Here is a 12,884-nt window from a genome sequence, read left to right as displayed (position 1 = left end):
CACTTGCCCACACCCAAGCTCACTGCACATTGCTGGAGTGAGAGTCTCCTTCCTGCCCCCAGAGGGCACAGCCTGGTGAGTGGATGGGAGTTGGCCTGTGGGTTCTCAGAGGAGCCTTGCTCCCCTTACTCTTCCTCCCCTACTGCTCTGGGTTTCCTCAGGCCAGGTGGCCTTTTTGTCCCAAGGCTCAGGGTCCCCACCCAGCCTAGACTGGGTTCTGGGGGAAGCTCTGCCCCTGCACATCCTTACCAGGCTCTCCTGTAGGCTGTCAGACGCTGACTCCCCTTTCTCCCCCTTGAGGCCGTCGGCACCCTGCAGAATGGCATGGCCTGTGAGTCCTTTGTGTCCAGCACCTGCGTCGCCACCCATGGTGCTTAGCGACCTCCCTTCCTGCCCCCATGTGGCTTCTGGCAGTAGTCATAAGTTAGCTGTTGCAACTGAAAAAAGTTTTCCTTAGATCTGTGTACAAAGCCCTGGGTGGTGAGCAGCGTGGGCTTTAGAAAGCACATGAGCAGCCGCAAAGATTGTTTTCCTGGGCTGCAGGGGGCAACCAGGGGCTCTGAAGCAAAGACCCCAGGTCAAACCCCAGCACCCTCTCTAGCCCAGTGATCATCAAGAATGGACAGTGAATGTGTCCCAGAGGCAGTGTTACACCTGCTGGCTTTTCCAGTTGGGCCACAAAAGTAGCAATAAAAATGATGAGGACGACAACAGTGGGTATTGCTGTGTGCCAGCCACCACTGTCAGCCCAGCCACGTGTGCCCTTGAGGGAGGGGAAAGATCACCCCCACTTTGGAGGTGAGGAAACCAAGGCCCCAGGAGGTTAGGTTGCTTGCCCAGGGTTCCAAAGTCAGCTAGGACAGAGCTGAATGCAAATTTGGGCAGCTTAGGTCAGAGAACAGGGTATAACCATCTGGTCAATGCGCTTCCACGGCCACACCTCCCGATTCTACCTGCCATCTGAGCCAGGTGGAAAGCCTCTTCCAGACAAGGAAGTAGATACCTGGAGAGAGGCAGCGCTGGCCTGGAGCCTAGAGTGTCCCCGGCAAGCTGGGCACTGAGACTGCAAGGGCTGTTGGAGGCCCCTGGCCCCCACCACAGCACAGGGGCCACGTAGTCACCTCGGGGCTCCCACACAGGAGGCATAATGTGTAGCCCAGCCCAGTCACATACCGGGAGGCCAGACAAGCCCATCTCGCCTGCTTCTCCTTTGAGTCCAGTTGGCCCTGGCTCTCCTGGGTCTCCTTTCTGTCCTTTGGGACCCTGAAAGCCACAAAAACAAGGGATTCATGGGGCTCAGCAGGTCCTCTCTCTTCCCCACCCTAGCGGATCCCCAGAGCTTAGTCCATGGTAGGCTCCCACTTCCTCTTTGTGGGTCCCCACCTCCAGCCATGGTGGCTGAGAGCCTCAGCTGAATGCAGTGGGTGGGGGTAGGGGGCAATGTCACTCCTGCCTCATTGCATCTGGGTGTGGACACCTCAGGGCAGGGGCCAGGCGCAGATGCGTGGAGCATGTGAGCCTGGAGCTGCCCCACTGGGCATGCTCATGGGGCCAGCTCTGTCCTCACATCTTAGAACCTAGTGGTGGGACCCTCCCACCCCCACAAACTCATCCAGCCACCAATCCCTCCACTCAACGAATTACATAACGTCCAGGATGAGACACATACTACAGGCCCAGTGGGAAAGACTTGCCCTTGAACATAGCAAGTGACCCTATGAATATGCTCACGTCTGTATAGGATATCACACACAAACACACACTGTCTCTTTCTCTCTCACTCTCACTTCAGTAATACCTATGGTGGCAGTGATGCTCTTAGCCTCTGGGCTTTCCACCATGTGCCAAGCACTGCACTGAGTGTTCTCCATACACAGGGTTACTCAGCCCTGCCTGAGAGTGGGCAACTTGCCTAGGGCCTGAGGGCAGACCAGAGTTTGCACACAGGCAGCCTGGTGTGAGAATCCATGATTTTTGCCTCTCTCACACGTGGTCTTTCTCTAACTCTGTGCACACATGCATGCGCGCTTGCATATACACTCACACACACCCCCCCCAATACCAGGCGCTGGCATCTCCAAGGAAATGAAAGGCCCAGAGACCTTCTCTCCATCGATTCCTGGGGCACCAGGCAATCCAAGCTCTCCCTGGAAGGGAACAGATGGCAAGAGGGGTTATGGCTTCCCTCTCTAGAGAGGTGTCAGCAGCCAGAGGGCCAGGACACACTGTATACCCAGCCCAGGGTGGGTCTTTGCAGTTGGACCTCCCAGAAGGCACCCGGGGGGTCTGAGCACTGTGGCAGTACCCACCGCCTCCTCTCTGTTTCCTCAGCCCATCATGGGCAGATGTAACCCATGGCTGTCACCTATAAGTTGGTATGTCATAGATTCAGGAGCCAAGGCTCAAAGGGTAAGTGACTTGCTTTAGGCCATAGAGCCCAGGAACAAGGATGCCAGGACCAGATCTGCCTGACTTCAAAGCTGTTGGCTCTTTTGAGACAAATGGGCAGGATGCAAACGAATGGGTACAGGCCACAGGATGTACATAGTGGTCCGTCTACCAGACTGGTGTGCTGTCACAAGGGCTGGGTTTTGAGTTCTTTACTTTTAGCTAGTGAATATTTAGAAAACACTACACCCAATAGCAGCTAAATATACATTTAATTTGTGTGCATATGAAACATTCAACGAGACAAAACACTTGTAGTTTGACTCTAAAACAAGTTTTAATACAGTAAAAAGATCAATGTTGTATTAAAAAGAGTATGTTCTAGCCGGGCACGGTGGCTCACACCTGTAATCCCAGCACTTGGGAGGCCTAGGCAGGTGGATCACCTAAGGTCAGGAGTTTGAGACCCGCCTGGCCAACATGGTGAAACCCCCTCTCTACTAAAAATACAAAAATTAGCTGGGCGTGGTGGCACAGGCCTGTAATCCCAGATACTTGGGAGGCTGAGGCAGAAGAATTGTTTAAACCCGGGAGATGGAGGTTGCAGTGAGCTGAGAAGGCACCACTGCACTCCAGCCTGGGCAAAAGAGCAAGACTCCGTCTCAAAAACAAAAAAAAGGTCTCTAACTGCAAGACAATTAAATAAGAAATTAATAAGATATCTGGTCAGTTGGATACTTTAAATATGAAAAAAGCTAAAAACAAACAAAAAAGCAAGATATCTGGAAAAATTCCCAAGTATTATAAAATTAAATAACGTATTTCTAAATAATCCATTAATAAATCAAAAGAGAGATTAGAAATTATGTTGAACCGAATAAAAATAAAATTCAACATATCAAAGTTTGTAGGAGGCAGCTAAAGCAGTGCTTATAGAAAAATTTATAGCTTCCGAAAAAGTTTTAGAATTGGGGTACACGGGCAGGGCTGTCACATGGGTATAGTGCATAATGCTGAGGTTTTCGCTTCTAATGGTCCTGTCACCAAAGTGGGGAACACAGTACCTGTTAGGTAGTTTTTCAACCCTTGCCTTCCCCCATCTGCCCTTTTGGAATCCCCAGTGTTTATTATTCCCATCTTTGTGTCCATGTGTACCCAACGTTTAGCTTCCATTTTTAAGTGAGAAAATGCAGTATTTTTCTTTTCTTTTTTCTTTTTTTTTGAGATGGAGTTTCACTTTTGTTGCCCAGGCTGGAGTGCATTGGCAGAATCTTGGCTTATTGCAACCTCCCCCTCCCAGGTTCAACCGATTCTCTTGCCTCAGCCTCCTGAATAGCTAGGATTACAGGTGCCCACTGCCATGCCCCGCTAGTTTTTTGAATTTTTAGTAGCGATGGAGTTTCACCATGTTGGTCAGGTTGGTCTCAAACTCCTGACCTCAGGTGATCCACCGAGTGCTGGGATTACAGGCGTGAACCACTGTATCCAGCGTTTTATTTTTGTATTAATTCACTTAGCATAATGGCCTCCAGCTTTATCCATGTGGCTGTAAAGGATATGATTTCGTTCCTTTTTACAGCCGCATGATTTTTCAGTTTAAAGGTATGAATGAGGCTTCCCAGGGAAATCTCCCAGAGTGGAAAGGGTGCAGGAAGAAGGCACTCAGCCTGGGAGCCCAGCCCCTTTCTCTGAGCCCTTAGAAGCCAGGACAGGACACCAGGAGGGAAGTGGAAGAGGGTCACAGAGCAGACAGGAGCGGGGAGGTGGGCCCTGAAGACAAATGCTTGGGGGACCATAGAGCTGCATCTGCACTGACCTTGGCTCCAGGGATCCCTGGTGGCCCTGGGGGCCCCTGTGGCCCGGGAGGCCCCTGTGTGTGAAAGTGAAGCCAGTCAGTGGTTATGCAGGGCCTCCCCTCACTGCCTGCCCAGCTCCCCACCTGGAACCAAGTCCCTGTCCAGCTGAAGCAGGGGCAGGGTCCTTGGGGACTGCTTCTTCCTCAGTCAAAGGACACACTGTGCATGGCTTCATCTGGCCTCTTAATTGTGGGGGAGGCCTGGAGATGGCACCCAGCATTTGACAAGAAACCAGTGTCTGCTGCCATGAAGGGCCCTCTGCCCTCAGAGTCAGTCTCCCCAATACAGATTTCTTCATGATGTTCCCCTGCTCAAGATCTTACGTTGGCTCCCTATTGCCTCTTGAAGCAAGCTTAAATCCCCTGCGAGCATTCAAGCCTGCCAAGAATGACTTCCCCAGTGGTGGCCCGGCACCACCCTCTCTGACTGTCCTATGAGCTCTCAGACCCTCTGGCTCCACTGCCGGCCATCTGCTGGCCTGGGAGTTCCTCAGTCTCACAGGTAGGGGTGAGGTCTCCAGGGTTTCAGGTCTGACCCCAATCCCAAACTTCTGTCCCGACCCAGGCTTTCTACAGGCTGCCTGCCACCAGGGCTCAGCTTGCCCCCTGCTCAGCTCTGCACTCTCCTCCCCTCCCTTCCCAAAAACTACACCCTGCACAGCCCCTGACTGACGAGTTCTAGTTCTCTCCCCTTCCACCTCCCCATCCTGCCCGCTTCTTGTTGGTGTCCCATTGAGATGTCCCTGGCCTCCATCTTATGCCCTCTCCTCTAGGCCCAGGCCCAGGGCCTCTCTGCCTAGGTGCCCCTTGCTGCCTGCTCTCCCACAACACTTGCTTTCATTCACTGTCCATACCATTCCCTAGCTAGCCTTCTCCAATATGTTTTTATTTATTTTTTAAAATTATTTTTTATGTTTTATTATCATCATTTTTTGAGACGGAGTCTTGCTCTGTTGCCAGGCTGGAGTGCAGTGGTGTAATCTCGGCTCATTGCAACCTCTGCCTCCTGGGTTCAAGTACTTCTGCCTCAGCCACTGGAGTAGGTGGGATTACAGGTGCACGCCACCACACCCAGCTAATTTTTGTATATTTAGTAGAGACGGGATTTCACCATGTTGGCCAGGATGGTCTCTATTTCTTATCTGCCCGCCTTGGCCTCCCACAGCTGGGATTACCGGAGTAAGCCACCACTCTCGGCCTTATTTTTATTTTTTAACATCATCCCCTGCATGGACTATGGCTGGCTGCTGCCCATCAAATCGAGTCAGCATCTCAGTCTGGTATTGAAAATCCATCTCTGGCTGGGCGCGGTGACTCACACCTGTAATCTCAGCACTTTGGGAGGCCAAGGCGGGTGGATCACTTGAGATCAGGAGTTTGAGACCAGCCTGGCCAACATGGTGAAACCTGTCTCTACTAAAACTAAAAAAATTAACTGGGTGTGGTGGTGCATGCCTGTAGTCCCAGCTACTTGGGGGCTGAGGCAGAATTACTTGAACCCAGGAGGAGTAGGTTGCGGTGAGCCGAGATCATGCCCAGCCTGGGTGGTAAGAGTGAAACTCAGTCTCAAAAACAAAAATCAAACAAAATCCATTCCCCCAACTCCCTGCACTCATAGCGCTTCTCCCATAAGGCTGGGTCAGCCTGGGACACACCATGCATGTGCCTGCCCTTCGGGCCATGCCACACCACACACCACACCACACCATGCAGGCCTGGGGTGGGTGCCACAGTTACTGTCAACTTGTACTTCCCCAAGGCCTGTGGGAGATGACTGGGATTGATGCTCAGGTAGGGCCAGGGGCCCTGCCCAATCTGGTCTCTGGTGACCACTCCTTTCTCACCCACTTCCCTTCTGGGGTACCCATGAGCAGCTGGCACCTAGTGCCTCTCTCCACTGGTGGTAAGTCCCAAGTTTACCAGCGACTGGGCTCGGAGATCACATATCTCCCAAGGCTCCAAGGCAGGGCTTGCCACTCTCATCCTCTCCATGACATCATTAGAAGACCTAGTTCTCCAGCCAGTGTCCTCTGGGAAAGTCCCAGGAGACACTGCTGGGACCAGACCCCAGGAAATGCTCTGCCTCTTGCCCTGAGCAGGGACCTTTCCTTTTTGACTTGGCCCCTGGTGAGCTCGGGGCCCCATGAGCCATATTCACCATCCCTCTCTGATGCAATCTCAACACAGCCCTGATTTCCACATTGGTCACTTAATAACTCTGGGGTCTTTGTGCTAAGCTGCCTCTGGTCCCTTGTGTAAAAACTTGCAGGATTACTCACAAAGGGAGAGATTATTCCCTAAGGAAAAGAACACCTAAGGCACATCCTTGTCCCACCAGGAACACTACCTTGAGGGCATCCAAGATTCTGCCATCATAGTCGATCACCACAGTGTCTCCCTGCTCTCCCTTGAGGCCTGGGGCGCCCTGAGGCAGGAAGAAGAATAAGAATTTCAGGGAAGATCTAAGTTGGGGGTGAAGTGGCAGCTGTCCCTGCATCATACCCAGAGAGGAAGCAATGGGAGAACCTTGTCACCCAGGCCACACGCATGCCCCTCCCCAGTGTGGATCCCAGCAAGGGAGCGAAGGGGAGGCAGGCCCTGGGGCCGTCTGAGGGACCTGTTTCTGCCTGGTCTGGGGGTGGCTATAATTGCCTCCATGTGGGCATTCAGGCCCGATCCCTGCATTCTCAGGGGAAAATGGAAAGCCTGATTTTGAACATGAGTGATTTTTTTTTCTTTGAGACAGAGTCTCGCTCTTTCGCCAGGCACCAGGCTGGAGTGCAGTGGCGTGATCTCGGCTCACTGCAACTTCTGCCTCCCGGCTTCAAGCAATTCTCCTGCCTCAGCCTCCCGAGTAGCTGGGATTACAGGCATGCGCTACTGGGCCTGGCTAATTTTTGTATTTTAGTAGAGATGCGGTTTCACTATGTTGGCCAGGATGGTCTCGATCCCTTGACCTTGTCATCCACCTGCCTTGGCCTCCCAAAGTGCTGGGATTACAGGCATGAGCCACTGTGCCTGCCCAGAAAGCCTGATTTTGATGTAACGTTCTTCAGATTTTTAAATGTTGGCAACAAAGAGAAAAACCCAAAGCCTCCAAAACACAGGTGGGATCTGGCCCTGGTGCCTCCATTTCCCAGCCTCTGGTAAAGGCTGCACACACCATGCACCCACAGCCTATTCCTGCCTGGTTACAGGCACATGTAAGCATGCCTGTGCCCATGCTGCATGCTCACACTGCACGCTCACACTGCACATTCACACCGCACACTAACACTGCATACTCACACTGCACATTTGCACTGCATGCTCACACTGCACGCTCACTACACACTTACACTCATGCTCACAGTGCACACTCACACTGCACATTCACACCGCACACTAACACTGCATACTCACACTGCACATTCGCACTGCATGCTCACACTGCACACTAACACTGCATACTCACACTGCATGCTCACAGTGCACACTCACACTGCACACTCACACTGCACATTACACTGCACACTCACACTGCACATTCACACCGCACACTAACACTGCATACTCACACTGCACATTCGCACTGCATGCTCACACTGCACACTAACACTGCATACTCACACTGCATGCTCACAGTGCACACTCACACTGCACACTCACACTGCACATTACACTGCACACTCCCACTGCATGCTCACACATTCACACTGCACACACTGCACACTCACAGTGCAGGCTTACACTGTACTGCACACTCCCACTGCACACTCCCACAGCATGCTCACTGTACATTTACACTGCACACTCACACCGCATGCACGGCCACTGGCCAGCCCTTCTGTTGTGAACCTCACTTCCCCACCCAGGCTGCTTTTTGCTGGGAGCACTTTGTTTCAGGCCCAAGCCAACCACTTGTGCAGGGTAGAGACCCTTGCCTGGGCCTCATTTGCAGCCCCCTCCTGATCACAGCCTGCCCAGAACTGCCTGACTCACTGGTGGCCTAATCCAACCCCCTCCAGCTCCCCACCACCTGCACAGCCAGGCAGGGGCTCAGATCCATTTTTTTGGATCTGAAGATCCAACAGGAAGAAGTCAGCTTCTGGAAGCATGAGGGGACAGAGCTGAGGCCAGGATCCCGGATGTCACCTTAAAGGTAAGGCATGCTGATAGGGGCTGGTCACAAAAGATCTGGGGTGGGCTGGAGTGCTGTGCTCCTGCGGGCAGGGACAAACCTCCCTGTGGGGTGGGGAAAAGGCAAGGCCCCGCCCACCACGGTAGGATCAGGCATAGGACAACAGAGGACCAGTGTCTGAATATATAAAGAAAGGAGTTTAGATGGGCATGTGCTCATGAGGGGACCGAGAGAGATCTGGCTTCATAATAGCAAGTCAGCACTCTTATTTTTATACCTCCTTATTTGAGCATTTTACCCAAAAAAGCATGTATTATGAATTTCCAAAAATCATGAATAAATTATTTCAAAAAGTAAAATACTCCCAGTTCCTGTAGCTCCAGGGTCCTCTGGGGTCTCTTTGGGGACAGGGACTTCTGAAGCTACAGGACCCCTAGTTCCCATCCCTGAGGCCTTGCCTGAGAGGTGGTGGCTTACCCGGGGCCCTGCAGCTCCGTCCGCACCTTGGTGGCCAGGCTCCCCCTGTGGAGACACGTGGTTGCAGCCAGAGGTGCAGGTGTGAAGCCAAAACACACCCTCCCATGACCCTGCCTCCAGTCCCTCATCCCAGAAGGGCCCAGGGCCCAAGTGCTGGAGCCCTAAGAGCAGAATGTATGAGAACAGCACCCTACGAATGGGGCTCCTAGAGGGGCCTCCGAGATCCTCCTCTGACATCGCTTTGTATAGGATCGAGTATATAGGACACGATGGTGTCCAGGAGCCTGAGGCTACATGGTGAGTTGGCCACAAAGCTGGGCCCTAGTGGAGGCCTTGCCACTCACCCAGATTCACCACTGCTGCCCCCATACCAGCTTCCAACAGCACTGAAGGAGACCCCAGGTTAGGCCCTCCTGGGAATCCCCACTTAAAATGGCAAATTAGAGGTGAAACCACATCTCCCACTCCTGACTGGGTGATGGTCTAAGCGGGGCCCACAGGCACCAGAGCAGCAAGCTCTCACGTTACCTTTGGTCCTGGGGCACCATCCACGCCATTCTCTCCCTGAGGCCCCATGCTCCCTGGCTCACCCTGAAATAGAAACAGTTGCAGTGAGAGCAAGTGTGAGACAGCACGTGGTGCAGGGAACTTGGGGCTGCCTGGAGCCTTGTGATTAGGCCTCCTGGTGAACATTACTGAGTCCATGGGGGGTTTGGTGGATGGACTGAAGGGCTCTCCCCAGCCCAGAGGATTCAGGACCACAGCCACCACCTTCTGGTGTGGGTCTTGGCACTTACTTGGGGCAGCTCAGGGGCTCAAGGGGCATTTTGGAGATTGGCTGGCCAGGATTTGGTGGCCACTGCAAGGGGTTGGGGGAGCAAGGCATGAGGATGATACCCAGTTCCTGGCTCGGAGACAGGGCAGAGTGAGGAACCCTGAGATGGAAACAAGAGGACTTGAGGTGAGGAAGGAACACGGCCTGGGTGAGACGCCAGGCCTGTTGTGGGGTGGGGCCGGGGCCTTCCTCTGCCTCTCTCTGGCCTGTGCCAGGCAGTGGCCCAGGTCCTCATGGTGCCAAAGGTCCAGGGTAGGGGCTTCACCAAGCAGATGGGAACCATGGGAGGTGGGGCAGGGGGCTGCAAGGGGAGGGGCAGATATTCACCTTGGGCCCTGGTGGTCCAGGGAGTCCTCGTGGTCCAGGCTGGCCTGGTGTCCCATCATCACCCTGAGGAGAGGATAGCTGGGGCTTGCCGGTCAGACCCTCAGGTGGCCAGTGGGCCCCTCCGTTCTCTCGACTTCCCAACATACCAGTCTGCTCCTGGCATCTGTGCTGGCACACTGTACCAGGCAGCACCTCCCTACCCTCCTTGCCCCTCCAGAGCAGGGGTGGGGTAGGGACCCATCTGTGTGTGTCCCCTGTCCCCACCAGCTCAGGGCTGGTCCAGGGAAAGCCTCAACAGGCATTTGCAGGAAGAACGGATGGACAGTGAATGAGGATACATTCATCCATTTATTCTCCGTGTGGGCCAGGCAGCTGAGGTCCCTGCCCAGGTGGAGTCAGAGGAGGCCGAGGGAAAAGAAGTGTTCAAATAAATACAAAGTTTCCTGGCACAGTGGCCCATGCCTTACTCCCAGCACTCTGGTAGGCCAAGGTGGGAAGACTGCTTGAGCCTAGGAGTTTGAGGCTGTAGTGCACCATGATAGCACTTGTGAATAGCCACTACACTCCAGCCTGGGCAACAGAACAAGACTCCATCTCTACAAAAACCAGAAAATAAAAAAATTAGCTGGACATGGTGGCACACGCCTGTAGTCCCAGCTATTTGAGAGGCTGAGGTAGGAGAACCACCTGAGGCTGCAGGGAGCTGTGATTGTGCCACTGCATCCATCATAGCTTGAGTGAGATCCTGTCCTAAAAAGTATATATACATGCAAATAAGAGAAGAGGATGGGAGATTGATCCAAGATGGCCGACCACTAACAGCTCAGGATTGTAGCTCCCAGTGAAAGCCCAGAGAACGAGACGACGCCACACTTTTAGACGAATTTTCGTCACTCACCGATCAGCCGATTCCCAGTGGAGGAGCCCCACGGGTCGCCAGCACGACTCTTGTGGCCGCCGCAGTGGTTTTGCCGGCGTCTCGGCGCAGCAGCTCTTCATGCAGAGCCAACGGGACTGCTTCCCCTACTGACCGGAGTTTGGAGCTCCGGGAAGTCAGAGCCGCTTGTTGCGGACTCAAGAAGGAAGCCAGACCAGAGATTCCCGGGCAGAAGAGCACCATCAGTCTTACCGCTGCTATTTAGGCTGCCACAGTGGGTTGCTCGGATCCCAACACTGGGAATCAATAAGTCGGACGTCGACTCAGAAAACTAATTAGAAAGGCAGTTCATCTACAATGAAGGGAAAAAAACAGCCTAAGAAGGCCGAGTATACTCAAAATCAGAACCCATCAGCAACAGAACAAGCCCTGATGGAAAAGGACTCATCAGCAGCAGAACAAGCCCTGATGGAAAAGGACTCATCAGTAACGGAACAAGCCCTGATGGAAAAGGACTGTGTTCCATTATCTGAAGTAGGCTTTAAAAGGTGGATGATAAGAAACTTCTGGGAGTTAAAGGAACTTGTTCTAACCCAATGTAAAGAAACTAAGAACTTGGAAAAAAGATTAGATGAAATGTTGAAAAGAATAGACAATATAGAGAGGAATACAAATGAACTTATGGAGTTGAAAAATACAACACGAGAACTTAGTGAAACATGTACAAGCTTAAACAGCCGAATGGATCAAGCAGAAGAAAGGGTATCAGAGGTCGAAGATCAACTTAATGAAACAACACAACAAGACAAGAATAGAGAAAAAAGGATAAAAAGGAATGAGCAAAGTCTCCAAGCAATATGGGACTATGTGAAAAGACCTAATATACGCTTGATTGGTGTACCTGAATGTGACGGAGAGAATGAAGTCAAGCTGGAAAATACTCTCCAGGACATTATCCAGGAAAATTTTCCTAATTTAGCAAAGCAGGACACTATTCAACCCCAGGCAATACAGAGAACACCACAAAGATATTCCTCAAGAAGACCAACCCCAAGGCACATAATCGTCAGATTCACCAAGATCGAAACGAAGGAGAAAATATTAAGGGCAGCCAGAGAGAAAGATCAAGTTACCCATAAAGGTAAGCCTATTAGGCTTACAGCAGATCTCTCAATGGAAACCCTACAAGCTAGAAGAGAGTGGGGGCCAATATTCAATATACTTAATCAACAGAACTTTCAGCCCAGAATTTCATATCCCGCCAATTTAAGCTTTACATTTGAAGGAAAAATAAAATTTTTTAGGAACAAGCAAGTACTCAGAGATTTTATTACCACCAGGCCTGCTTTACAAGAACTTCTAAAAGAAACACTATACACAGAAAGGAACAACCAGTATGACCCTTTCTAAAAATACACCAAAAAGTAAAGAGCATTAACATAAAGAAGAATTTTTATCAATGAAAGGACAAAATAGCCAGTTAATATCAAACGGCAGCAACCATAAATTTAAATCGACCAAACCTCCCAATCAAAAGATACAGACAAAATCTAATGGTATATCCAAAGATATACATAGACTCAAAATAAAGGGTTGGAAAAAAAAAAAACCTACCAACCAAATGGAGAGCAAAAATAAATAAATAAGCAGGAGTTGCAATTTTCACATTTGACAAAATAGATTTCAAAGCTACAAGGATACAAGGATAAAAGGATTAATGTAATAATAAGAGATCTTAACACCCAGATACATAAGACCCATAATGAGATTTAGATTCAATGAGACAGAAAATTGATAACGATATCCGGGACTGGAACTAAGATCCAGAACAAATAAACTCAACAGGGCTCTCCATTTTAAACACACAAAATATTCATTATCCACAAAATCTAACGATATATCTAAAGATATACAAAGACTCAAAACAAGGGGATGGAAAAAAGCTCACCAACCAAATGGAGAGCAAAAATAAATAAATAAAAAGCAGGAGTTGCAATTCTCACAC

General features: G+C 51.2%; 1 protein-coding gene across 1 annotated transcript in view; it reads right to left on the bottom strand.

Moving 5' to 3' along the window:
* COL23A1 (collagen type XXIII alpha 1 chain) overlaps positions 1 to 12,884 on the bottom strand; it is a 360,915-nt gene that overhangs the window by 12,679 nt on the left and 335,352 nt on the right. Inside the window, exons 13-20 of the mRNA XM_035290689.3 lie at positions 10,003 to 10,065; positions 9,369 to 9,431; positions 8,841 to 8,885; positions 6,591 to 6,668; positions 4,205 to 4,258; positions 2,103 to 2,147; positions 1,174 to 1,263; positions 250 to 312 (exon numbers count right to left, since the gene is read on the bottom strand). Coding sequence (XP_035146580.1) covers positions 250 to 312; positions 1,174 to 1,263; positions 2,103 to 2,147; positions 4,205 to 4,258; positions 6,591 to 6,668; positions 8,841 to 8,885; positions 9,369 to 9,431; positions 10,003 to 10,065 — 501 coding nt within the window. The remainder of the gene's footprint in view (positions 1 to 249; positions 313 to 1,173; positions 1,264 to 2,102; positions 2,148 to 4,204; positions 4,259 to 6,590; positions 6,669 to 8,840; positions 8,886 to 9,368; positions 9,432 to 10,002; positions 10,066 to 12,884) is intronic.

The sequence above is a fragment of the Callithrix jacchus genome, chromosome 2 (genome assembly GCF_049354715.1).
Source record: "Callithrix jacchus isolate 240 chromosome 2, calJac240_pri, whole genome shotgun sequence".
In the NCBI taxonomy this organism is placed as follows: Eukaryota; Metazoa; Chordata; class Mammalia; order Primates; family Cebidae; genus Callithrix; species Callithrix jacchus.
The sequence above is the reverse complement of the archived record's forward strand: the minus strand, read 5'-3'. Positions and strand labels throughout refer to the sequence as shown.